We start from the raw sequence: 27,772 nt of genomic DNA on the forward strand, positions 1-27,772 counted from the left end.
ATAGCTAAAACTGCATGTACAATCTCTTAGGTATTGGACAATCATGTAAATGATGAAACAACTGCAATTTACTCAATTAGCGTTCCCAATGCAATCATGACAGGACTCGCATGAAAAAGTTGAGGTTCAGCCAGGCTTTCATGGGTAAGCAAGCAGCCAGCAACAGGCGGGTATGGCCTAATGTTCTACGACTGGGCAGAGTGGTGGACCCAAAGGTTTATCTCCAGGAGAACACATGGGCATGAGCTGCTTTATTAAGGAAAGCCTAACGACGTTTGATTGCTGTGTCTGAGCCTCTAGGCACGTTATCACATTTTCAAAAGGGGAGGGGGGCTCATTTGTGTAAATAAGTGAGGGCTGCCACACTTCACACCATTGAGTTTTCACATGTATTGGTTGGGGGTGGCCTGTGGGGTCTTGGTGATGAACACTGCTCTAATCTGAAAACGCGTGGTGTCACTTTCAATGGCACTGGGGAAGTTCTGAAAGAAATTAGATCGAGGGCATCCCATTGGCCCTGTGGTGCATATATCCACGATTGTGGGAAATAAGTCTTGGAAACCCAACTCGGCATGTGAACATGGATTTAATATTGATTCACTACTCACCACAGACTTAGCCATACTTTACCATGAATAAGAGTCCTTATGCCTGGCTTTTAGTTAATAAAATATGGTGGGCTTCAAAAGCCACAGCTTTAACAAACATCCCATCACCGTGCCTCGTGAATTTTACGACTTCCAATAATCCGTGTACTCGCTTCTTGGAGATTTCAGCCCTGGAGAAATCCAAGAAATCTCGTAAAATTTGGAATTGCAGGATGAGTCGCTGCGAACAGTAAGGGCACTGCAGATTTTAGAATTGGATTACTAGGAGCATGGATTTGCAGGTTTCTTAATTTCCAATTATTTGACGGTGTTGCATGTATTGCAAAATTTAAACTTGCACAAGAAAACTAAAGATATAAGCAGTCACAAGCAACGGGTTTAGTTTGACTCAATGTGCAGGGCCAGTAAACGGACAATTGGGGGGGCATGGAGATCTAGGGCCAGATGACAACGCTTGTAACACCTGCTAGCTTGTGGCTGGCAAGGTCTGATGTGAGAAAACGTTAAAGAAATTCCAAGTTAACACGTAGTGAGACGGCAACATCGTTGCTTACTATTCACATCGTTTCCTTAATTATGGATTGACTTTTTTTTTGCCTTCGACAATCGGCGCAAAGGTTATAAGGACTGTTCATAAGTCCTCCGCTAACTCCCTTACTGACTCGAGAATTACGCCAAGCACTGGCGGACTCCCCTTTCCCGGGTTACGGAAGTCGTTCTGTAATTGGGCCCAGGTCAGGTGGCGTGAGGGGCCGGAGTCGCCCCAGTCTTCTGCACATCACTCTTCGCTGGGACGCACTACCTGCAGTACATCCAATACCGACGGCGATACTCGGCATGAAATCCAGTCGCCGTCAATAAACAATGATAGCGCATGCCGTGCAATCGGGGCCGTTACTGGGAGCAAGCCGAGTTGTGGTGCAACACAATAATTATCGGTGTCGTGGAACATAACAAAAACAGACGACGTGGCCTTGTCATCTGGTGCAGTGTAAAAATAAGTATAAAGTATTTAAATCTTTTTTATTTTACCAGGTAAGGCCCACTGAGCTATTGTAGATCTTTTTCAGAAGCAACCTGGCCACATAACTCAAAGTAGTGGCTTATCACGTGTAAATTTATAGCAGCCAATACTAAACTTTTTTACAGATCCCATCAGCCACGTGGCCTGGAGATGCACAATTTCAGCAGCATTAGTTCAACGCAAGTAAACTTTGGACCAGCTTCTCATCAGCAGGCTTGCTGGTGAACTGCCATTATAGGCAAGGACACTCTACATTAGATATGGGTCTGAATATTATAAAGCAAGCCATTACTGGTGATGAGACAGAATATTGAAAGCCGTGCAGGTGATGGGAAGTGTAACAAGACTTTTAGTTTACGAATGTGAACTTTATCCGGACGTTGGACCAGAATTGAATGGTGGCACAAATGAAAAGTGGTCGAGGAGCTGACAACCGCGTTGGAGCGCTGAGACGCCGCTGCACACAACTGGGTTCGAACCCAGAAAGCCACCGGGGAGGTTACTGGGTGTTTCACAGTGAGCAAGTTGATGGGTTCACCCTGGCTTCCAATGATGGCACAACACTCATTGTCCAATTGGGTTTCCCTGAACGTGACTGCCTCCAGAGGACTAAACAAAGCCACTGAAGTTGATCTCGTCACGGAACCCTCTGGGGTGAAGCCAATACATGGCTGATGCCGACTGGGCACCACGATGGTGAGATGTTAACTGCCTCGCCTGGTATACAGGAGGTCGTGGGTTTGATCCCGACAGTGACGCCTTTATATTTGGAATCGGCTTTTACCCTTTCTAAAACAGGTGTTAAGATTATCAAACGCCAGATAGATACCTTTTCCAAGGCATGAACTCTGCATTTCTCACACATGTGGCAAAATATGCAAAAAGCTCTGATAATATATGGCATTGTCTTTGAAACTGATTGGCCTACACCAAAGACAGACTACTTTAAAGCCTTGTCTCACCAGTGGTAGACCAGAGAACGCCAAAAGGCGAACAGTGCAAAGACAAAGCAAGTATCGGAACACAAATAGCTCGGGTCGAGAAGTTATATCTATGAGATACATTTTTCCCAGCATCCAAAATTATGAAAAAGAAGTATATATGTTTTACCCTTTCTGGCAATAAAACAGGTATTCAGGTAAACCTATTCTTATTCTTCATAATTTTTGATACTGGAAAAAAGGTCCCATAGATATGTATATTTGGAGTTTGCGTGTCTCACCGTGGTCGCGTAAATTTTTCCCCAGGTCCTCTGGTTTGTCCCTCCACATTTAGAATCAACATACATTTAGAGTATTTCGCAGCTATAAATTTCCACACGATAAACCACTTTTCTGAGCTGTCATTTGTGACCATGTCGCTTCTGAAAAATAGCTGTTTGGCTCAGTAGGCCTTACCTGGTAAAATAATAGTTTAGTTAAAATTAAGTTTAGACTCGTCTCCTGTTCAAGACCTTCAAGGGCCACATTCTTCATGTCTAACTTAACTTTACTATGAATAGTTTATAAACGTCGTTTGAGCAAACCTTTGTTTCAGGAAATGTGTTTTATTTAATATGATGTCTCGGCACCGTTTTCGTTTTCTTCTGTGACGCGGGTGTTCGTGCTCCGATTTCTATCTGGTGTTTTTTTCTGAAGGTCTCTGCTTCACAGTTGTACGCTGTTCTGTGTGCTTCCTTTTGCCATTAAGTTGACCCAAGTGCGTCGTGTCGCAAACGAGACTCTTGCTAGTCTCTCGAGTTCTCAACTCGTTCAAACGAAATAAACCAAACTCCTCTGGCCCAGGTGGCACAGGCCTCACCGTGAGAGCTTCGATTGGGGTAATGGCACAATGCCGACAGCCACCATCAAAGATTACCAAGAGGTGGCGACTGGTGAGATGTGCAGTTGCAGCACGCCCTCTCACCCAAACAGATTGTCCGCTAAGACTTCCTCCTGGGTTCTTTGACTCTCCTACACAAGGCGACATGACAGAAAATCATGGGGCACACCAAGCGGAATGCACAAACGTACGATAACGCTGCACACTTCCCCATGACATATTAAACCATCTGGTGATCGTGCTGCTGCTGCTTTGGCAGCGGTGCAGTTAACAAAAAAACTCAACACATTCGTCAATTGCAACACTGTGGTCTTACAAAAAAAAACTAACAGACTACGCTTTGGGTAACGACCCTTCACAGCCCAAACTGCCACTCTGGTCTCTCTGTCCACTGTGCAAAATAAGCGCCATGACAAGACACATCACCGATTGGATAGTTTTCCTTTTTAAGGCCACAGTGTTGTTATTGACAAATGTGCCATGTTCCCCACATCATCACGTCCCCCACTGCACCCACATCCCCCACTGCACCGTATCCCCCACATCACTGCATCCCCCGTGTCTGCCCCTCCCGTCACCTCTATCCAGGCGTGGTCGTCGGACTCCTCCTCGTGGTGGTACAAATCGGAGAAGGCGATGACGACGCGAGGCAGGGTGGACGTGACGCCGCGGGCGGCCTGCATGCCGCACGATCAACCGCGCTCCCTCACGTTACCGACGATGATGATGCCGTGGCGGCAGGGTGTTCACCTCTTGTTTCAGAGGTTCGTGGTTCAAATCCAACGGTTCACCCTGGTTACTACTGCGGGCGCTGTAAAATACCCCGCACGGGCTGCTTCGGGGTGGACCTTCGCGATCTCGTGGTTTCTACGGAAAGCGTGGCCTGCTGCATGTTGGTGTCGTGGTGCAAAATTACGTGCTCATGACTCAATTGGGATTGCACAAGGCAACACCACCCTCGACTGTGTAGCGGCCGCAGACTGTCTGTGAAACACAGCAGCCGGCGCCTTCCCTCGTGTTCATTTTACTACAAGGTCTGATCGTGTCCGTCCGGTGATGGCCGGTTGCCGAACTAATACATTATAAGTTCGCACTCATTCCACACAAAGTGCTTGCCACAAATGAACCACAATACCTTGCTGATCTCATGAAGGAACAAACTATTAGCACGCGAACCCCAGTCATCCTCACAGCAGCTTTTGGCTAACCATCGAACAATGACGGTCACTGCATTGTGCATTTTCAGATGTGCTTCTGCGGCCGTCTGGAACATTTTTCCTTCAAATATTAGGAAGCCACTCGTGTTCTCTCACCAAGGCGAGAGAACACGAGACCTCGAAATTTACAACAGACATGGATCCCCTGGGTCTGGGATAAAACTCATGCGCTTCTGCGCACCAGGCAAGGGAGATAACATTTCCTTGCCACCGTGACACCTGTACGTTTGGACGCGGGCGTGCGACGAACTCCACCCGTCCCACACCGGAGGCAGCCTGGCTCCTTCAGGCGCACTCACCTTCCTGAATGTCTTGAAGTTCCTGCGGAGGGTGCCGCTGAGCAGCGTGGGGGTGTCCGGGAGCCCCGCGTGGGAGGAGGCGGTGGGTCTAGCCAGCACCAGGGAGCGGAACTCACACAGCAGCAGCGCCGTGGGGGCAGTCACATCCTCCGGGTCCCCGGCCTCGAGCGACGCACACAGCAACACCACCACCATCAGCAACGCCACCAGCAACACCGCCACCAGCAACACCACCACCATCAGCAACACCACCATCAGCAACGCCACCAGCAACGCCGCCACCAGCAACACCACCACCATCAGCAACACCACCACCATCAGCAACACCACCACCATCAGCAACGCCATCAGCAACGCCACCAGCAACGCCGCCACCAGCAACACCGCCACCAGCAACGCCGCCACCAGCAACGCCGCCACCAGCAACACCGCCACCAGCAACATCACCACCATCAGCAACGCCACCAGCAACGCCGCCACCAGCAACGCCACCAGCAACACCGCCACCAGCAAAACCGCCAGCAACACCGCCAGCAGCAAAACCACTACCAGAAATACCAATTCGCCTTGCATTTCTATCCCGCCACATAAAACGTGATTTTCTTTACACATTCCATCGGTCATACGAATTTCTGCGAGTGCATCATTTCAGCAACATTGGCTCAAGACAAAAAAAAATCTGGAGCGATTTCGACATTCAGTGTCTCATCAGCAGCCAGGCTTGTTTGAACCAATGCTGTTTAACTGCCGGATGTTTATAGGCAAGGAATCTCTCTGCTGGACGTGGGTCTGAGTTTGACGCAAGACCCTACAGCACACACCTACGATTATGCACGGTGCGAAAGAAGTTCAACATACGTACACACACAACGCAGATTAACCACGGAGGTCTCCTTGAGAGTGGAGCGGCCATAGAGGAGTGCGGAGGTATCTCACCACCACGGGCTCCTGCTTCACAGGTGGGGAGTCCACGTATCTCCTCCGCTTTGCACTTGGGCCGCCAGCTCCCTCTTGCGTCTCCCCCTCCTCGGTCGGCTCCTCCATAGCAAACTCCTCAAAGCCCTTCTTCTTCTTCGTCGTCGTCTGCGTGTGACTCTGTTCCGACTGTGAACGCAAATCGGCTGTCAGGTGGGTGACCCTGCAGAGAGTCAGAGGCTCCCTGCTGAGTCAGAGGGTCCCCGCACCATTGAACAACATGGCAGCACCCATCTCCACCGCGAGTCCTGAGCCAGGGGTGGCAACATGTTAACTACCTCGCCGTGTATACAGGAGGTTGTGGGTTCGATCCCGACCCTGAAGCCGGTATATTTTGGAGTTTACATGTTCTTCCCGTGGTCGTGTGGATTTTTCTCCAGGTCCTCCAGTCATTCCCTCCACATTTAGAATCAACATGTGTTTAAGAGTATGTGGCTGCTATACATTTCCACGCAATAAGCCAATTAATTGAGCTATACTCTTTGGTTCTATTCGGTAAAGTCACGTAAAAAACAACAAAAAATAAAAAATTCACGACGTTTTGGCCACAACACAAGTGGCCTTCATCAGGTGAAGGGACCGTGCTGTCATGAGGACAGCGTTGGAGTGAAAACAGCCAAGCCCAGGTCGCGTCCTTTAAGCTGTGTGGGAGGAAGCAAAACGCTTGACAAAGGAATTAGTATAGAAATGAGCACGATATACGTAGGAGGTGTATGGGCCATGATGGACCAGGAGCGGGTGGGGACCATGACGGACCAGCAGCAGGGGGGGGGGGAGTAGAGTGAGTGAGTGGAGTGAGTGAGTGGAGTGAGTGAGTGGAGTGAGTGAGTGGAGTGAGTGGAGTTAGTGAGTGGAGTGAGTGGAGTGGAATGAGTGGAGTGAGTGAGTGAAGGGACCAGACTGTCCAGAGGACAGCGCTGGAGTGCACACAGACAAGCTCAGACCGCGACCTCTAAGCTGTGTGAGAGGAAACAGAGCGCCCTGACAAAGGAATTAGCATAAAAACTAGCATTTCATTGGCGGACTTAGAATTAAGGACGATGTGCTGGGGGGGAGCATTCACTCCAACGCTGTCCTCATGACAGCACGGTCCCTTCACCTGATGAAGGCCACTTGTGTTGTGGCCGAAACGTGGTGAATGTTTTATTTTTATTTTTTGCTGTTTTTTACGTGACTTTACCGAATAGAACCAAAGAGTATGGATCCTTGCAGTCACGAAAGCTTTAAATCTAGAATTATTTGAGCTATCATTTGTGGCCAAGTCGCTTTTGAATTAAGAGCTATATAAGTTAGTAGGCCTTACCTTTAAAACTAAAAATAGTTTAGTTTTAGTTTCATTCCCATGGCAGAGGCCGGTTTCTGCATTGGACAACTTGAGATGAAGCTGAGATGAGGTGTGCACTGATGAGCGTTGCCCTGGCATATTTTTTTATGGACGATAGTTACTTGAGTGTCCTACACCGTGACGTTGCTTCATCATTGAAGACGTACACTCACTGAAAAATCAACAACAAAAGAAAATGTAACACGCTGCAGTTTCTGGAAGCAGTAGGAAGGCAGCCAGCATCTGTGCCAACAGTTGCCCAAGATCTGTGGTCCTATATTGGGATGTTTGCCCAACTCCATGCCCGAGAGTTCACGCACGTGGGAGGAAACCGGAGAACCCGGAGTAAACCCAAGCGTGCTAGATGGGTAACACTTACTCGCTGTACAGATGTAATTCAACCCGCTAGTTGTACTGCCAGCATATCCTGGTCATAAGCCAGGAGCTGGAGACCTCGAGGCCCAGGGTAGGCTGGAAGTTTCACGAGCTCGTGCGTGTTTCACGAGCCCATTTGTTTCACGAGCCCGTGTGTGTGTGATCCGCCAACGCTCCCTGCTGCCTCCGCAGTGCACGGGCCAAGGGCAGCACGGCCACGGGGAGGCCTTGGCAGGGCCCGTGTGGAGCCGCACGCACTCGGGGCCCAGGGGCCATGGAGCACAGCGAGCGTGCGTCTCACGCTCAGCAACTACACCAGCACCGTGAGCTGCGTGGCACAGAGAGGTGCTAGTGCACCGTGAGACTCTGGCACACAGTGAAGTGCTGGCGCAGAGCGAGACGCTGGTGCACTGGGATGCCGCGGGAACTCTTCCACCCACGCCCCGAGCACCGGCCTCACCGGTGCCGGCACGCCTTCTGCGTTTCCTCCCCGCGCACCAAGCTCGCCCGCTGGGGTCCTGGGTGTCCCCGCAGTCGTCTTTGGGGGAGCCGGCTGATGTGAGTCCTCCCCTCTTGTTCCGTTGTCTACACAAAGGCACGTGGTATGATCCTTATATTCGTGCTGGGCAGCTCCACCTTGAAGCACAAAATAATCATCGGCGTGCTTCTGCAGAACACAAGCGACTAAATGAATAAGGAGATGTACGATACGCCTCCTTCGTATTTGTCTTCACGTCATTTTTTTACACATCCCATCAGCCACATGACCTTCTGGGAATACATAATTGCAGTAGCATAGGTTCAAGCAGAGCAAACTCTAGACCGGTTTAGACATTCAGCGTCTCAACAGCACAACCAGGCTTCCTTTTAACTAAAGCTGCTGTGAAATTAGGCACTACCAGAGGAGGCCGCGTGGCTGATGGGATGCGTAAAAGGCACGTCTGTTTTACATAGAGGGAGAGACAGGGGAAGGAGGCGAATTGTCAGCCCCGCTTCCACGCGGAGCACAGCGCAAGAATGTCGGCCAAGAACGGCCGGGCGTGGAGAGGAGGGGGAAAGGGAGCGTGCCGCACGGCAGGCGTGCTACTGGGTACGGCTGTGTGGGCAGGCTGCAGGTGGGGAGCGCACGCACAGTGAGGCGCCCGTGGCAGGAGTACTACCTGGGTATGGCTGTGTGGGCAGGCTGCAGGTGCGGGAAGTGCGATCCCCGGACTCCGGCCATATCAGGGTGGGGGGCTGCTCCGCTGCTCTCGACACCTTGGGGGGCACCGCGGAGCCCTCGTCGTCGGTGCCGGCGTGGCGAGCTCTGCGCGAGACCGCGACGGCGGCGCAAACCTGAGCCAGCCGCCCTGCCCAACACGATTCTATGCCGCCATCGTACATACGTGTGCACGTTGAACTTCTTTCGCACCGTACGTAGCCAACCGTGCTAATTGAAGGTGCCTCAATGACTCACCTGCTGCTTGGGGCCAGTGGTGGAAATTACATATTCCTATGGCTGGGGCAAGTTTGTCCACAGGACACGTGCTGTTGAGTTGCCCACAAAGTGGTGCTCATTTTATTGGCCCCAAAGGTATTTATTATTCGTACACTTATTTACACAGGGGAGCCTCGCTGAGTCTCAAGACTCTTGTTCAGGAAGGTCCTGGCACGTTTTCTCAGTAGTGGGCGATGTTGTTGCGGTGTGTGATCCCAATTGAGTAATTTTCAAGTAATTTTTAAGCACTGGGACGTCTGGCCAATACCGTTTACATTGTACGTTTTTGTAGCTATGCGAGGAAACCGGATAACCTGGAGGAAACCTAGACAGAACGGGGGAGAGAACATACAAACTCCACGCAGAAAGGTGCCCGAGTCGGGAATCTAACCCAGGGGCTTCGTGTTAGGAGCCACGGGCGGTACCACGGCGCCACGTAGCGCAATGCCGCAGCTCAGTGGCCCCCTCTGTGCGTCACCTCTTTCTAGACGATGGCTGGAAGTAGCTGGTGATCGTGGCCTTGGCGTGAGCGGCAGGCTTCCGTGCAGAGTCGGTGCTGTCACACGGCCCTCTGGGCTGGCTCTTCGTGGACAAGGAGGAGCCGTCCGCAGCCTCCTCCACGTCGTCTCGGAGGACCGCGGCGGCGGTCGCTCCCGTGGTGCCTACCTGCACACGGCACGAACCGTCACAGCACCACGGGCGGTGCGGCCATGCGAGTGACGAGCCACTTCTCTACGGGGGAGCCGCCCCTCTACGAGGGAGCCGCCCCTGTACGAGGGGGCCGCTCAAGGAGTGGCAGGGTGGTGGAACAGCGTCAATTCCCGACTCAGGAGCCATTCAGTGTGGAGTTTGTGTGCTCTCTCTCCCCCTGTTCTGCGTGGGTGTTCCTCCAGGTTCTCCGGTTTACTACCATTAATATTACTGAGCTTGTTTATTGCCAAATTTTCGCAGTAAGGCACAATGTTCTTGTCTAATCCAAATGAAGTAATGTGCAGTGTAATTTTCAGCTTTTGGGAAGTTTGGACAACACTAGTTACATTGTTTTTTTAGTTATGGGAGAAAACCAGTGAACATACACACACAGAACTTTGAGATCTTGTCAGAGATTCACTCGTGGCTCTGGTAGAGGTGACGGCACGGAGTGATGTCATGGGCTAAAGTGACCTCTTCACACGTTGTATGCATGTTGAACTTCTTTCGCACTGTATGTAGCCAACCGTGCTAATCGGAGGTGTGATATGCATTGTTTGGTGCTGGGAGACTCACCCTGACTTCTGGTCGTCCCGGGTCCCGGCTCATGCTGGTGGCCTCCGTGGGAATGAGCGACCTCTTATCCAGGGTCTCATCCACCCGCTGTGACTGGGAGCCGCTCGCCGACATCACATGACAGCTATTTGCATCGGACACAAACAGGAGATAAGCCGAGTGGAAACGTCATTCACGCATGCCCGGCGATGTTCGGTGACATCAGAGTGTGGTGTTTTTAGCAAGCATCATCAGCTATGACCGGTCTTCGGTTGGGCGGCAGGATGGCACAGCTAGAATGGCCTGGGTCTGACTCGGGCGACTTTCTGTGCACGGTTTGCACGTTCTGCCCCTGCTCTACAAGGGTTTCAATCACACAATGTAACCAGTATTGGCCAAACATCCCAATACTGAGCAATTACCTGCAAATTACTCAATTGGGATCACACAGCAGCGGTGGCAGCGGTGGCAGCGGTGGCAGCGGCGGACAGCAGCAGCATCGCCATGGGGGCTCCCGCAGCCCGGGGGGGAGCAACGTGCCCAGTGCTGCATCAAGGTTATTGAACGACTACTAGAACGGTAAATGAGTTATGAGCATTTTCTCAATTGAATGCAAAACCTAATCATTGCCCTTGTTTGTTTCTATATAACTGAAGTGTTGCATATTATTTGTGTATGGTTTGGAGGGCCATGAACTAAAATTGTTTTTACCAGGTAAGGCCCACTGAGCTATATAGTTATTTTTCAGAAGTGACCTGGCTACAAACTACAGCGCAACGAAGTGGCTTGTCATGTGAACGTTTCTAGCAGCCACATTTTCTAAACGCCTGATGCTGATTCTAAATGTGGAGGGAAACAACTGGAGGACCCGGACAAAAATACACGCGACCACGGGAAGAACATGCAAACTCTAAATATACAGGCGTCAGGATCGGGATCAAACCCACAACCTCTTGTATACCAGATGGGGTTGTGATATCTCGCCACCACGGCGCCCCTACTCGAGCGAGTGTGGGAGAGTGTTCCCTGTCAAAGCATCTCCGTGTGCGAGCGAGGACGTGAGGGTTGTGGTAAAGCGCGTGAGAGAGAGACGGCGGCGGCGGCGGTGGTGGTGGACGCACCGGGCCAGGATCAACGAGGCCTGCGTGTCAGCGGCGTACAGCGTGGAGTCGGGTGCCACGCCCTCGCTGGGCTCAAGCGCCAGGTTCTGCGACAGCGTTGCCCCAGCCAGGTTCTGCGACAGCATTGCCCCAGCGAGGTTCGTGTTCACACAGCTCACCTCGTCTGCCGGGAGACGTGGGGCGGTCAGAGGAGAAGCTCAGGCTGCGAAACTCGCTAAAAACCGACATGCAGATGCTGACACGCAACAAGTTAAACCCGGACAGCCTCTTAGAAACGTCCTGCTCTCGTGAAGCAAGGGAGATGTCCAGCGTGTAATCAAGCTCCATTGAAATGCTTCCGGATTTAAACAATTCAGTGGATTATTGTTCAATTGAGCAGAGGCACCGCTCATCTCCTGTGTATGATTTATTCTGTAAAGCGGTTGTTTTTGTGCCGATTTATATTTGCTTCATGTTGTAATTTTTTTACATTATTGTAATTTTAGCAACCCAGGTGGCTCTGGCAGATGAGACGATGGTGGTCCCCCCTGGATAAACAAAAAGCACTTAACACTTGACGTTGTTAAGTAGACTCATGAGACATCCTCTATACGTGCTCCTGTGGACCTGGTTGGGATGGCTGTTTAGAATGGCACGGGGAAATTCCGTCTCAAGACAAGAGACAAAACAAATAATCAGGTAATTCTCCTCCTTCACTGTCCCTCCGCATAAAAATACAAGTAATTTTTACACATTCCATCAGCCACAAGGCCTTCTGGGCGTGTATCATTTCAGTAGTACTGGTTCAATGCAAACAAAGTCTCTGCCGGTTTCGAGATTCAGTGTCTCATCAGCAGTCAGGTTTGCTTGAACCAATGCTGGCGAACTGCCAGGTGTTAATAGTCAAGGGCCCTCTCTGTTGGACATAGAACTTATTTCGTACCGTACGTAGCCAACCGTGCTAATTGGAGGTGCGGATTGAGAGAAGGGGAGGCTCCCCACCTGGGAGCCGTGCCGAGGGGTTGCAGTAGGTGTGCGTCGAGCAGTAGACTACAGCCAGGCCAACCTCCGCCTCCGTGATCATGCGCAGGCCGAGGCTGCAGAGGGAAATGTCACAACACAGCAGCACAACACGTGAACGGGACTGTACAGCACAGTGTGTTTTACTTCTGTAGTGGTAATGATGGAGACACAGTCTTCTTCTGGAGGCAACACGTTTATTTAACAGCAACAACTATAACACGAGGTCCCTAGCACAAAGGGGTATCGGCCCCTCCACCCGATACCCTGGGGAGGTATAGCCTCCGGGCTAGCGTGTCCTATTCACTGGAACCACTTCCTCTATATATCAGCCCTCCGGCTAGGGGGACCTAGGGGAGGCTAGCTGACCCGACCCAGCCAAGGTCCTCGGATCCCGGCCACTGGCCTGCTCGGTCCCGGCCCTTAGAAGGACGTCGGGTCTGGGGGTTCCCAGGGTCCTATTCTAGGCTGGCTCTTCGGGTCTTCAGCTTGACGACGACTGGCAAACCTGTTCAGAGGTCCGCCTTATATACAGCTCCCAGGGTCACTCCACCCCTGGCTACGCCTACTCTCTAGAACCTTCTGGAGGGACCTGGACTATTGCGTAATCCCCCAGCCCCCACCGAGGGCCTGGGGTGTGTATCTCCGGTTCCCAACCACCCTCTGGGTTTCGTGGCCTAACGGCGTTACTTAATACAGGCCGTACTCGCCGTTGCCCCCTGTTGACCAATGGCTGACGCTACACCATGTGAGTCGTGGTAACCGCGTGTAACGCTAACAATACCCACTGCAATTCTAAGGTGCCTATCAATGTCTGATGTATTTTGCTATATATACAGGAATATTGAAAGTAAACACCAGTTATTAGATATCAGACACAAATACCAACAATGATACGCATGCCCCGCAAACACATGCCAACTTTTGATTTAAAGCTTTCGTGACTGCAGTAATTCATATTCTTAGCTCTTTCGGTAAAGTCACGTTGAAGGGAAAACAATAATTGTTTTATATATATTTTGTTATTTTATTGTTTCCCTTCAACGTGACTTTCCCACATACCAAACGCTGAAATCAAGCATCAGCACTCAATACACTTTTCCCAGAAACACCCACCTCTTCTGATTCATCATCAGCAGCAGTCGTAAAAGCAATATCAGCAGCAACAATTAAAAGATCATTATCATCGACTTCATCATTATCATCATCATCATCTTTGTCATCCCAGGGCCAACGGTCAAGAATATTTATGGAGTGTCAACCAGGAATAGAACGCATCTGAGAGAATTTCCATTTCGAAGATGGAGAAATAAAACTAGTTCATGTGTTGGATAGATTATTGAATTGCATGATCGTGAGAGGCGGCGGTGGGTTGGGAATGCTTCCATTCAGCAGTGGATTGATCATGGCTGCTGCTGATGACGACGATGATAAATAAACCCTTGTCAGAAGTTTGTGAGAATGTCAAACTTTGCAAGTGTATCACCTTTGTGCTGGTGACACCATTTACCCACGAAAGCCTCACCGAGTCTCAAGACCATTTTTCCGAGCAGGCGGCGACAATTTCTACGCGTTTCCCAATCGAGTAATTTGCCGGTAATTTTCTAATTGGTCAAATGTGCATCACGACGCGGGGCACGCGATGGCAGCATTGACCACAGGTGACCTGCCAGATCCGAACCGCGAACGTCTGCAACGAGCGGCGAACGCTCCGCCGTTGGGCTGCCACTGGGCCCGCCGAGTCATGCCACATCATGCCGCGTGGTCGCGTTTCTCCCGAGGACGCCCTCCCGTGTGCGCGACGACGACGAGCGGCCGGTGGCACTCTCGAGCGCCACCGGACTCACGTGTGGAGGCGTACGCCGACTTGGGCAGCCCACGCTCGCGCGTCCTGTGCCAGCACCTGGGACGAGAGCTGCGAACAGCCGGCCTCCGGCTCCACCACGCAGAAAGCTTCTCCGTGCCGCGGCTCGGCGCGCTGGCCGGGGGAGCACAGGCACAACGCCGCGCCGCCCGCCAGCGCGATCGGCACCGCCAGCCGCTTGTGCTGGAACAGAGAAGACGGCCCACGTCGGCACCTCCAATTCGCACGGTTGGCTATGTTAAGGTCCAAAATAAGTTTCATGTATATGTAGTGAGTCCAACTGAGTCGCAAATATTGTCTTGGGAGCAACACTATTTATTCACAACTCAACATAACATAACACAACCTACACTTGGGTGTTGAATGCTCATCTAGCCACGCTACGGCAGAACTAGGCACGGTTCGCTATCCCGGCCCGGACCACAAGCTGGGTCCCGGACCGCGTGGTTAGAGGCTTCTTTTACCCGACGTGAATCTTCATCACCAGCAACAAGAACCCCGAGCCCCTCACGGGGCCCCCGTTATATCGGCCTGGGCTGGGGCTGGCTCCGCCCCTGACCCCACCCAACTTCTAGATGTCTCGAGCTCTTTCCCGAAGGCTCCCCGAGAGCTCTTTTATACCACGTGACCGCCCAGTGGCCCCCGTCCACCGGTGGCCCCCCTCCAATATCATCCGGTCACGTGTCGGCAGGTCAACCAGCGTATCATGCTCCAACGTAACCCTGGCTGGCTGACACTCCCTCTCGCTCCCTCACCGGGAGCCCGCACCGCACACTGTAGGTGATGCCTCCGCGCTGACCAGCACTCACCCAAGCCCCGCTAGGGCTGGTACTACGCCCAGTAAGCGGGCTACACATAATGCCAACACATTATCTGCCGTGGCTTCGTAAGCCCGGCACCACACAGTGACAATCACAGTCACTACATATACGTACATACAATGCTCTCCTGTGACAATGTGAAAGGCTGCAGGCGCCGTGAGCGGAGGGCCCGGTACGCACGTACAGCTTCAGGATCGCCGGTGCACACACAACACGCACCACCTCCTACTGCGCGTGGTCACGTCGGCGCCACTTGTACTAAAGTGTTCTCGTGCATGCACTGCGCCCCGCTCGGATTTTTCTTGGCAAATCTTTGTATTTTTATTTATTTTTGGAGGCTAAAATAAATACTATTAAACACATTTTTTTTTACCAGGTAACGCCCACTGAGCTATATAGCTCTTTTTCAGTAGCGACTTGGTCACAAATAACTGGAGGACCCGGAGAAAATTCCACGAGACACCGGGAGAGAAAGAGACGCAAACTACAAATGTACAGCAGGCATCTGGGTCGGGATCGAACCCACGACCTCCTGCATATCAGGCGAGGATGTTAACATCTCGCCACCGTGGCTTGCCCTGAATTCCATCTTACTGGAATTCAGGGTATGTTCTCCCCCTGTTCACGCTTCTTTGGAAGTGGCTCAAGGCCTGAGCTGGGCTGAGTTAGAGGCCAAGACGGAGCCGAGCCAAGAACATGATCCTGACCCTGAGACTCGTAGCGCGGCACACGCGTGGAGCGGCACATGCGTGACACGGAACATGAGTGGAGCGGAACACGTGTGGAGCAGCACGCGCTTGGAGCGAAACACGTGTGGAGCGGAACAAGCATGGAATGGCACCTGCTTGGCGTGCAGGAACTGGAAGGTTTTCCCCTGGAACAGGAGCCTCCGCTCAGGCCGGGGGGTCAAGTCGAGGTCGCCCGGATTGATGCCCGGTTCATCGGCCAGAGGCCAGAAGCTGACGCACATCAACACATAGCGCACATCAACACATAGCGCACATCAACACATCAACACATAGCGCACATCAACACATCAACACATAGCGCACATCAACACATAGCGCACATCAACACATAAACACAAAGCGCACATCAACACAGCCAGGACTCGTTTCCTTGTTACAAATATTTTATTCTGCTTATTTACCCAGGCAGGCCTTACAGAATCTGCAGAATATGTATTTCCAGAGGGTTCTGCCAAGTGTTTGCAGTAGGGGGTGATGTTGCTGCTGAGTTAATACAATTGCGTAATCTAACCTATTAAATATTTTTGTTTGTCTGTCCGTCTGTCTGCGCACGCGCGCCTGTGAGGGATTTGGCTCTCAGACGGTGGAGTTTACGTAAAAAATTTTTTGCCAGCTACCACCCCGTAAGCCCCGCGGTGGGCAAGCGCTATTCTGTTATCCCGTCCGTTACCTTTAAATTTGTAAAAATAGCATTTTAGTGCAATGTATCTTTATTTATTTATATAAATTTGCCGCCCGGCGCGGTACAAAGCACGCAATTGCGCATGCGCGAAACGCTGACAGGAGTTGCCCCTAGCAACGCACACACGATCGCTAAAAAATGTAATTCGCGTTAACAATGCTTAAAAAATATACACACAATGCTGAGGTTCATTCTTCACAGTCTTATGTCCTCTTCTCTCCCCCCCACCCCAATGCGTGCAGTTACTGATATAAAGTCCGTATATATTAATATTGATTGCAGCACGGGTGGGGAGTGCGGCCCAGCCCCCAGCCTGGCAAAGTGTCACCTCCTCCGGCTGGGCAATCTAGGCGAGGCCGCGGGCTTTGCACGGGACTAGGCCTCACCATGGCAATGTAAAGTACAGTTTTATCTTTCGCTAAGAACTCAGGGTCATTGTTTACTATTATGAAACAAATAAGTTGGCAAATATTACAATAATAATGTTTGTGTGCAGAAAACGAAAATTTCATTATTAGGTTGCTAATTATTTCCTTTTTTAGGTGTGTTTTATGATGCTGCGACAGTGTACTGCCAGTCTGCCCTGTGGCCTGCTGCCTGCTGATTAAATAATGTCAGAGGCACAGCTACTTCTACGACCAGTCACAAGCTAATCCCTCAGTTATTTCAATGCTAAATTCTCCTGTTTGATTTGTACTAGGTGCCTCTGTGGATGTGTAGGCTTTGACTTTAACATAGCTATTTCTATGACCAGTCACAAGCTAATCCCTCAGTTATTTCAATGCTAAATTCTCCTGTTTGATTTGTACTAGGTGCCTCTGTGGATGTGTAGGCTTTGACTTTAACATAGCTACTTCTATGACCAGTCACAAGCTAATCCCTCAGTTATTTCAATGCTAAATTCTCCTGTTTGATTTGTACTAGGTGCCTCTGTGGATGTGTAGGCTTTGACTTTAACATAGCTATTTCTATGACCAGTCACAAGCTAATCCCTCAGTTATTTCAATGCTAAATTCTCCTGTTTGATTTGTACTAGGTGCCTCTGTGGATGTGTAGGCTTTGACTTTAACATAGCTACTTCTATGACCAGTCACAAGCTAATCCCTCAGTTATTTCAATGCTAAATTCTCCTGTTTGATTTGTACTAGGTGCCTCTGTGGATGTGTAGGCTTTGACTTTAACATAGCTACTTCTATGACCAGTCACAAGCTAATCCCTCAGTTATTTCAATGCTAAATTCTCCTGTTTGATTTGTACTAGGTGCCTCTGTGGATGTGTAGGCTTTGACTTTAACATAGCTATTTCTGTGACCAGTCACAAGCTAATCACGCAGCTATTTCAATGCTAAATTATCCGAACCAAACATTAAACTAATTTTCAATGGTACAGTATATTTTTTCAAGTAGTGGTATCCCAAACTTTTGCAGCAACTTAAATTCCCTTTTCATACCATCAATATGTAAACTCCCCCTCCCCCCCTCGCCGGTCTGCACATGTTCACCCCCTCTACACTGTTCATCATGCTAAGTCCGCCAATTAAATGCTAAATTTTATACTAATTCCTTTGTCAAGGCGCTCTGTTTCTTCTCACACAGATTAAAGGTCCTGGTCTGAGCTTGGCTGTGTTCGCTCCAGCGCTGTCCTCCAGACAGTCTCGTCCCTTCACCTGATGAAGGCCACTTGTGTTGTGGCCGAAATGTCGTGAGAATTTTATTGTTATTTAATTTTTATTAATTTATTATTTTATTCTCATTCTACGTGACTTTACCGAAAGAACCAAAGAAGGTGCTGCTGACAGTGAATCTGATGCCTTAGGACGAGTCTACACAGTTCATCCCAACAATGAGCAGTGCTACTTTCTCCCAATGCTTCGCCATGTTGCCAAAGGGCACAAATCTTTCCAAGACCTCTAAAAAGTGGAAGGAGTTGTCTGTCAAACATACAGGGAAGCTTGCAATCTTCGTGCAATTCTTGCGCATGATCACCATCTTCATAAAGCTATGACAGAAGCTTCTGTTGGTCAGTCCCCTTTCCAACTGACATTGGTCTTCTGCATAAATCTTCAAGTTTGCAGCCCATCTAACCCCATGGGACTCTGGCAACCATACAAAGAGGGCATGAGTGAGGACATCCTCCACGGAGCTCAATGAGAAAATACAAACCTCGACGTCAACTTTTCTGATGTCATCTTCAAACAGGGCCCTCATCCTCCTTCAGGACAAACTGCACTCCATTGGTGGAAAATACCTCGCGTCTATGGGACTACCAACACCCTACAGGGATAACCTGCATGCCCTTGCTCAAGAGATCCTACGTTAAATATGCTATTATGCTTTACAGCTTCTTAAATTTAGGAAAATTAACCAAAGCTCATGGATGCACAAATAGAAACCTACACGAAAATCTTGGAAGACATTGATGCACCTGCCAGGACTGGAAAGAACTTTGTTCTCAAACTGCTCCTCGCTAAGGCTCGCCAGAGAGAGGAAATCCCTCTAGCTGTGGCATCATCGGGAATTGCTGTGCAAGTCGATGTGTGTGTATAAGTCGATGTGTGTCTGTGTCTTTTTTGCCCGGGCAACGCCAGATGTGTCTGTGTGTGTACGTCATTGTGTGTGTGTGTACGTCGATGTGTATGTGTGTGCGAGTCCATATGTGTGTGTGTTAGTCCATATGTGTGTGTAAAAGTCCGTGTGTGTGTGTGTAAGTCAATGTGTGTGTGTGTGAGTCGATATGTGTGTGTGTAAGTCCATATGTGTGCTTAGGTCGATGTGTGTGAGAGTCTACGTATGTGTGCGAGTCGCTGTATGTGTGTACGTCGATTTGTGTGTGTAACTCCATGTGTGTGTATCTAAAGTAGATGTTTGTGTGAGTCCATATCTGTGTATGAGTGTAAGTCGATGTGTTTGTGTGTGTGGGTCGATGTCTGTGTGTGTGTGTCTAATTCGATGTGTGTTTGTGTCTTTTTCGCCCGGGCAACGCCGGGTACTTCCCGCTAGTTTGCTATATGGGGGATCTTTGTCTTTGTGGCTGGGGTGCACACAGGGAGTGGTGGGTAGGGAATGAATTATGAGACAGCGAAGGCCGTGCGTGGGCCCTCACCTGCTGTGGCTGGGTTGTGGCGAGCGGCTCCTGATGGCTGTGACGAGCGTGGAGAAGAACACCGGCTGCACGATGGGGATGCTCGTGATGAGGGCGCAGATCGTCTGTGGCAGAGCACGGCAAACACGGGACCACGCGTCCATTACTCCACCGCCACCACCCGCACGACCGCCTCTTATGCCCACGGTGCGAGGCGGAGAACCGCAGAGCAGCAGTGGAGCAGTGGTGACAACACCCATGCCTCGCAGCCAGAAGGTTGCCGATACGGGCGCCTTCCTTTGTGGAGTCTGCTTTGGTTTCGTCGGGCTTCCCCGGTTTCCTCCCATTGCTAAATAAACACGACACAATGTAACTGGTATTGGCCAAAGAGCCCAATGCTGAACCATTACCTGGTAATTGGTTAATGTCCATGCGGTGCTTTAACTCTGTTACAGATGTGAGAGTATGTACGGTAGAACACCCCTTGTTTGTAACCCTCTTATCCACAATCCCATAGCTGTAGAGGCCAATTTGTTATCCACAAGTCCCTGAGGATTAACTAATCATTCTAGTAATGGACAAAACACATCATTGCAACTGTGATAAAAACACGATGAAGGATTCTCCCTCATTGTCTTGAAGGGCGCGGCAGTGGCGAGATGTTAAATCCCTCGCCTAGTATGCAGGAGGTCGTGGATTCGATTCCGACTCTGACGTCTGTATATTTGGAGTTTGCGTGTCTCTCTCCCCGTGGATTTTTCTCCGCGTCCTCCGATTTTTCCCTCAGCATTTAGAATCAACACCACACGTTTAGAGAATTTGGCTGCTATGTGTGTGTTAGGGTTAACCATTGACTGATTACTAATCGATTATATAATTACAATACCCCCCTCTGCCTCAAATCACTGCACCTGAAATGAGTTAAATGATGATGACGTCACCCTGCTGCTCTATTTAAAACCGGGAGCAAGCGAGGGCTTTACCATTCTGGCACATTGCCCGATGATGCTGTATGTAATTACCAGCGAAACGTCGCACTCAAACTGTAAATGTTGTGGATTCACTCTTCAACACACCGGTGGGCTAAAGTAGTGAATTATTTGTCTTTTGTCAACGTGACACTTTTTTTTGCTGATTGGCCATGTCGGGTGGTGAAGGGTTACGACACATTTATAATTAACGCGATCTAACCCAAAAACCTTTATTATGAATAATATTGGTCGCGAAAGCCTACGTGTTAAACTGCTATGCATTTCCACATGATAAGCCACTTCGGTGAGCTATCATTTGTGGCCAGGTCGCTTCTGAAAAACTGGGACTAACCTGGTAAAATAAAAAATAGGTTAGTTTTTTTTATTCCACTCATTTACCCAGGGAAATCCTCACAGAGTCTCAAGACCTTTATAGGTGGGTTCTGCTGGGCTTTCTCAGTAGGGGCAAGGATGGAGATGTGTTTCTCAATCGAGTGGTTTGTGAGTACATTTTCGTATTTTGACCGTGACGCCAGCACACGATGCCCTACTCTTGTTCGAATGACGTCGCGGGAACTCTCACGTCCACTGTGAAGTAGACAAATGTGTATTTTTTCATCAATACCCCCGCAGTATTAACCAGGGCGGCCTGCGAAATTCCAACCACGAACCTCTACAAAAAAAAGTTTCTGGTGGGCTTGAAGAAATGATTTGTAAACCAAGCACATGAGATGGCGCCACCGCCAGCCTATGCACGTGGCCTGTAATCCAGCACTTTCGGCGAGGGTTGGTGGATCAAACACTGATGTTGTGGAACTCCCTTCCCATGGGCGTTGAGGTGCCATAGCCTGACTTACCAGAAGGTAGTACAGCAAGTGGACGAACCACCATCCGTTTACATCTCTACGGGGATACAGTGTTGCCCCCTTGCGTGCGTAGCTTTTCACCGGGTGCTACAGTTCCCTCCCATTTGTGTAACAAACATTCATCGTAAATTGGCTGGAAATATCTTTAAGTAAATACATAAATAAAAACAATGCAGCAGGAACCTCCTGAAAAGGAGTCTGATGACCCAGTGTGGCTCTCCCGGATGATTGAGTATCTCTCTCGCCAAAGGAACAAATGCTAACACGCCGAGCAAGCAAAACCTGGCTTTGTACATTGCAGTACAGGGCACTGGCAGCCTGTGCAAGCAGCATCCTGTGAAACATCAAGTCCTTCAAATTACTCAATTGGTATCACACATGGCAGAAACATTACTCCCTACAGTGAGAACTTGGCAGGAACCCTCCTGAAAACGAGTCTTGAGACTCAGTGAGGCTGTCCGAAGTAAACAAATGGAATATTACGAGCAGGCACCACAAGGGGATTCACAAACGTAACTTTAATATTCTGTGGGCCGATTATGGGTTTTTAAAAATCTGCGCAACTGAAAATCTGAAGCTTCTTCCTGTACAAGTACATGGGCTTTAATTCAGCCACTTAAAAATAAAACTTTATATTTTACCAGGTAAGGCCCATTGAGCTGGGTAGCTTTTTTTCAGAAGCAACCTGGCAACAAATGATAGCCCAACAAAGAGGCTTATAGCGTAAAAATGTATAGCAGCCAAATACTAGAAATGCATGTTTCTAAATGTAGAGGGAAACACTGGAGGACCTGGAGAAAAATCCACGCAATCACGAGAACATGCAAACTCCAAATATACAGCAGCCTTTAGGGTCGGGATCAAATGCACGGCCTTCTGTATACCAGGCAAGGTTGTTAACATATCGCCATCGTGACGAAATATTACTGCTCGCTCGCAAAACTGAGCAGAATTCCATGACGAGAAAATTAACTCCGACAGGCCGCCAAGGAGATGGAGCGGCGAAATCAGTTCACACGCAGGTACTGGACAGATTTGTACATCGCAATATCGTGAGATGGTTGCCGCTTGGGGAGGCAGTCATCTAACAGTGAATTAATGGTTGATGATATCAACACTGTAGGCCGAAAGTCATAGTTATGGCTCGGCTCAGGCTTGAGCCACGAAGCTGCTTTCAAAAACGCATGAGCGGCTGAGCCATGATTTGGCTCAGACTCAATGTAACTGCGTGGCTTTGTGCTGGCTCACTTGAACCAAAGCCAATCCTGAGCGGAGCCATGACTACGAATGCAGGGCCGAGTCTCAATCCCTTGTCGTGTGACCAGTGTACCAGGTCACATTCCCACCGGTTCCAGCGGTGGAAGGAACCTAATACAGGGACCGTTACCTTCACGGTGACCTTGATGGACGTCATGACCAAGTGGGTGCAGTCGCTGGTCCATTGGGAGACGAAATGTCCTCCCAGCGCGAGCAGCGCGGAGCTCAGCACGTGCTTGGATTCCGCATCGAGGCAAGAAGAGCATACGACGAGCGGGGAGTATGCCACTCTGCACAGAGAACACGGCGGCCCAGCACTCTCTCAACATTCATAATTACGAACAGAGCATCGGGTGGCTAAAACACAGAAAGTTGGCACAGTATGGGGCACAGGTGGTGCATCGGCCAGTCAACTCAGTCAGTCAACCCATGGCACCTGGGTCTGTCCCGTGTTCTCCTGCCAGCGAGCGTTCTTTAAAGTGCACATAGCTTGGCACAAGCGTCGTGGTGACGTCACCGCCACTTAGTGGCAAATGGCGGTTATGTATGCATATGCTTGTGTAACGGTTAGCACGCTGCACTACGAACCCGACCACCTGCGTCCGATTGCCGCTCACGGCCAACACCAGTGACAATTATCTGAACTGGTCCTGCGCCTCCCTTAGGTCAACCCAGCCTCAAATGAGTACCTAGTGCGGTGTGTAAAAACATCACCACTGGGTAGAAAAAGGCAGTCGGGCTTGGTGCTGGCCACCCACTCCCTCATGTACCATTCTGGCCTTCATAGGTGCTACTTGCTAACAGCACATGCCCAAAAAGTATGTTAAGGCTATACGAGGGACCTTTGTGTTTGTTGTGTATGTATGTATAAGCGTATGTATCTTTAATAAAAAATATTTCATGTGGATAATCCCTTGAGGTAGAACATCTGGTTTGCATAATTGGTACATGTACAGCAATCACATCTTGACACTACACAATAAAAATAAATAACTCTCGATTTAAAGCTTTCGTGACTGCAAGGATTCATCTTCTTTGGTTCTTTCGGTAAAGTCATGTAGAATGAGAATATTATTGTGTTATTTTATTTTATCAATTTATTATTTTATTCTCATTCTACGTGACTTTACCGAAAGAACCAAAGAAAATAAATAACTCGCACGGTGTTTACACAATATACACCCGGGTAGCTCAGCGGTCGAGCGAGTGGCTCGCAATCGGAAGGTTGCAAGTTCAACTCCTGGTTGGGGATTCATTCGGTCATTATCCTTGCAGTGTCGATAACATGAATTCCACTGTGGGGAAATAAACAGTGGTTGTCCTATGGTTAGACTTGCCCACACCATAGGAGTGAGGAATTTCCACCACTGGCTCAGATGAGCACCGCCCAATGCTGATTTGAACAGGAAATCACTCTGCCATGAAAATGCATACAATTAACATCACGCCCAGTCAAGACTTCAATGGCTTCTCTCCACTCAGCTGTGGTCGAGACTGAATTAAGATGCAGTGAAGAAGCCAAGGGATTCCGAGTTCACTCGTTGATGCACAGTGTGGGTTGAAGCCAGGACCTGTATTTGCTCTCAAAGACACCGAACTTCAGAAGGTCGCCACAACAAAGGGCCCGCTCGCTGCCGCTAGTCAGCTTCTCTCCATTGACGAAGGTTCCATACTTGGAGCTGTCCTTGACGGACAGTGCAGGCCTGCATGATGGGCGTGCCTGGGGAAGAGAAAAGGGCAACACTTGGGATGCTGCGCTGTCATCATGCATTATATTGGGCGTCAGGGCACTGGTGCAGTGGTTGACACTCGCGCATCACAGCAAGAAGCTCCTGGGTTCGAACACTGACTTGTACACCTTTCTGTGTAAAGTTTGTATGTTCTCCCCCCGTTCTGCGTGGGTTTCCTCCTATAGCTAAAAAACTCAAACTTATTTTGCACCATACGTATCAAACCGTGCTAATCGGAGATGCGGCCATCTAATTGGTATTGGCCAAACATCCCAAAGCTGACAAATTCCTTGCACATTACTCTATTGGGATTACACACAGCAGCAGCAATATCTTCCCCCTGCTGTGAAAACTTCAAAGTACCCTCCTGGGTAGGCAACCGTTGCAGTAATTAAGTGAATGTGCCTTGTACCAAGCTGGACTCAGCGTGCGAGACCGTCAAAACCGCGTGCACGCGGCTAATGGACTGGTCGTTGCCGATGAGGATGCCACAGTCCTTCCTCCCCACCACGTGGCGTTCGCCCACCAGCAGCTGGTGCTCGCTGCCTGCAGGAACACACGCAATAGCACCCCAGCTCTGCCGTGCGACACGAGTGAGCGCGGGATCTATGGATGAAATGCGTCTTACGAATGTAAGCTACGCGTGACTGATGTTAATTGTTCTCTGGAGTTGGCTTAAAATGCAATGCACTTCGGTCCATTGGCAGACAGGAGATAGAAAGACCTACAGAGAGACGGACATGCAAAGAGACACAACAGCCGCCATTCGCCACTAACTGGTGGTGACGTCACCACGGCCCCTGTGCCATGCGAGGTGCACTTTAAGTCCACGTGAAGCGCCGAAGGCCCACTGGCAGGTCACAGAACAGCCCCAGGTACCATGGTTATGATTAACTGATTACTGGCAGAAACACCAACTGTGCCCCCTACTGTTTCTGAATGTTATCCGTCCGGCACTCCGCTCGTTGTTGTGAGCGCCGCTCCTCTGCCCTCCACAGTTGCTGAAGGGGCAACTGCCTCCAACTCCCCAGCAGCGTCCATACTGACACCGCTGGTTCCGGTCATTGGCAAGTCCACTCGGCTCCATATCCTCCTGTACCAGATCACTCCATCTCTTCTCCAGCCCACACCGTGCCCGCGGTTTGGGCATGCAGTGGCTGGGCATGCGGGCTACATGACCCATCCCACGCAGCCTCGCTTACCGGAGCTCACTGATGGGGTACTGTGTCCAGATCTTTCAAAGGATCTGTAAACTCCTCACAAAATCCAGTCGGGTTAAACCAGGGTGGATCGTAAGAAGGCCGACCTGAATGTTTAAAACCGTCGCAGATTTTCCTTTAGAGGGCTCCACGTCTCGCACACAAGAGATGGGAGGGCATAACTGTGGCCTAGAAGATCCGGAGCTTTGTATGAAACGACAGGCCAGGTAGCTTCTTCCCCACAGCGTTACGCAGCCACTGCACCACCGCTCCCCACACATACTACACAAACACAATACACACAAGCAGCGCGCTAACCACTGCACCACCGCTCCCCACACACACTACACAAACACAATACACACAAGCAGCGCGCTAACCACCGCACCACCGCTCCCTACACACACTGTACACACACGTAGCCCGCTAACCACTCTACCACCGCTCCCTACACACACTACACATACACTGTACACACACGCAGCACATTAACCACTGCACCACCGCTCCCTACACACACTTCACATACACTGTACACACACGCAGCGCGCTAACCACCGCTCCCTACACACACTGTACACACACGCAGCGCGCTAACCACTCTACCACCGCTCCCTACACACACTACACATACACTGTACACACACGCAGCGCCCTAACCACCGCACCACCGCTCCCTACACACACTTCACATACACTGTACACACGCAGCACACTAACCACTCTACCACCGCTCCCTACACACACTACACATACACTGTACACACGCAGCACATTAACCACCGCACCACCGCTCCCCACACACACACTTCACATACACTGTACACACACGCAGCGCCCTAACCACCGCACCACCGCTCCCTACACACACTACATATACACTGTACACACGCAGCACACTAACAACTCTACCACCGCTCCCTACACACACTTCACATACACTGTACACACGCAGCACATTAACCACCGCACCACCGCTCCCCACACACACACATCACATACACTGTACACACACGCAGCACGCTAACCACTGCGCCACCGCTCCCTACACACACACTACAAACAGAAGAGGCTCCCACACACTGGAGACACACACAGGCGGGAGATAGGAACCAGAGACAAGAGACACGGACCTTGCGCAGTCTCCGCGGGCTCGAGTCTCCACATCTCCGCGCGCTGTCCCGGTGTGACCTCACCGCCTCGCAATGGAAATGGCGCGAGTGTCGAATGACGCCATTTCCCGATTGGGCGCGATCGAGAGTGACGTCATTTGGAGATGCGGCATGAAGTCAATCCGAGATGGAACATGACGTCAATCCGAGATGGAGCATGACGTTTTTGCTGACTTGCAGGGCGCCCTCGTCACGTGGCTCGTCGCGCGATCACGTGGTTTGCTCAGACCGCGGGAAAAGCGAGGAGCGGAATAGGTGAGAGACGTGGGCACTGAGACACTGAGGCAGGAGAACATTTAGACACTGAGGCAGGAGAACACTTAGACACTGAGACACCGAGGCAGGAGAACACTTAGACACTGAGGCAGGAGAACACTGAGACACCGAGGCAGGAGAACACTTAGACACTGAGGCAGGAGAACACTTAGACACTGAGACACCGAGGCAGGAGAACACTTAGACACTGAGACACCGAGGCAGGAGAACACTTAGACACTGAGGCAGGAGAACACTTAGACACTGAGACACCGAGACAGGAGAACACTTAAACACTGAGACACCGAGGCAGGAGAACACTTAGACACTGAGGCAGGAGAAAACTTAGACACTGAGACACCGAGGCAGGAGAACACTTAGACACTGAGACACTGGGACACCGAGGCAGGAGAACACTTAGACACTGAGACACCGAGGCAGGAGAACACTTAGACACTGAGGCAGGAGAACACTTAGACACTGAGACACCGAGGCAGGAGAACACTGAGACACCGAGGCAGGAGAACACTTAGACACTGAGACACCGAGGCAGGAGAACACTTAGACACTGAGACACCGAGGCAGGAGAACACTTAGACACTGAGACACCGAGGCAGGAGAACACTTAGACACTGAGACA

The 27,772-nt window shown here is 50.2% G+C and overlaps 1 protein-coding gene across 2 annotated transcripts; it reads right to left on the reverse strand.

Moving 5' to 3' along the window:
* Positions 1-567: 567 nt before the first annotated feature.
* On the reverse strand, positions 568-26,965 carry NBN (nibrin). 2 transcript variants are annotated; one of them, XM_032957465.2, is made up of 17 exons: positions 26,839-26,965; positions 24,919-25,052; positions 24,348-24,496; positions 22,907-23,066; positions 19,704-19,807; positions 16,012-16,129; positions 14,333-14,532; positions 12,468-12,562; positions 11,487-11,649; positions 10,387-10,510; positions 9,599-9,786; positions 8,804-8,949; positions 8,104-8,228; positions 5,906-6,073; positions 4,970-5,131; positions 4,032-4,130; positions 568-3,584 (listed from the first exon to the last, which is right to left on the reverse strand). In XM_032957465.2, the coding sequence occupies exons 1-17, from the start codon at positions 26,870-26,872 to the stop codon at positions 3,534-3,536; spliced, it is 2,220 nt and encodes a 739-aa protein (XP_032813356.2). In that variant the 5' UTR covers positions 26,873-26,965; the 3' UTR covers positions 568-3,533. The 2 variants fall into 2 exon arrangements, with proteins under 2 accessions (XP_032813356.2, XP_032813355.2); XM_032957464.2 differs by having other exon boundaries at positions 8,104-8,279.
* Between the last annotated feature and the right edge of the window lie 807 nt (positions 26,966-27,772).

This window comes from Petromyzon marinus, chromosome 20 (genome assembly GCF_048934315.1).
Source record: "Petromyzon marinus isolate PM22_M1 ecotype Great Lakes invasive population chromosome 20, UKy_Petmar_22M1.pri1.0, whole genome shotgun sequence".
Taxonomy (NCBI): Eukaryota; Metazoa; Chordata; class Hyperoartia; order Petromyzontiformes; family Petromyzontidae; genus Petromyzon; species Petromyzon marinus.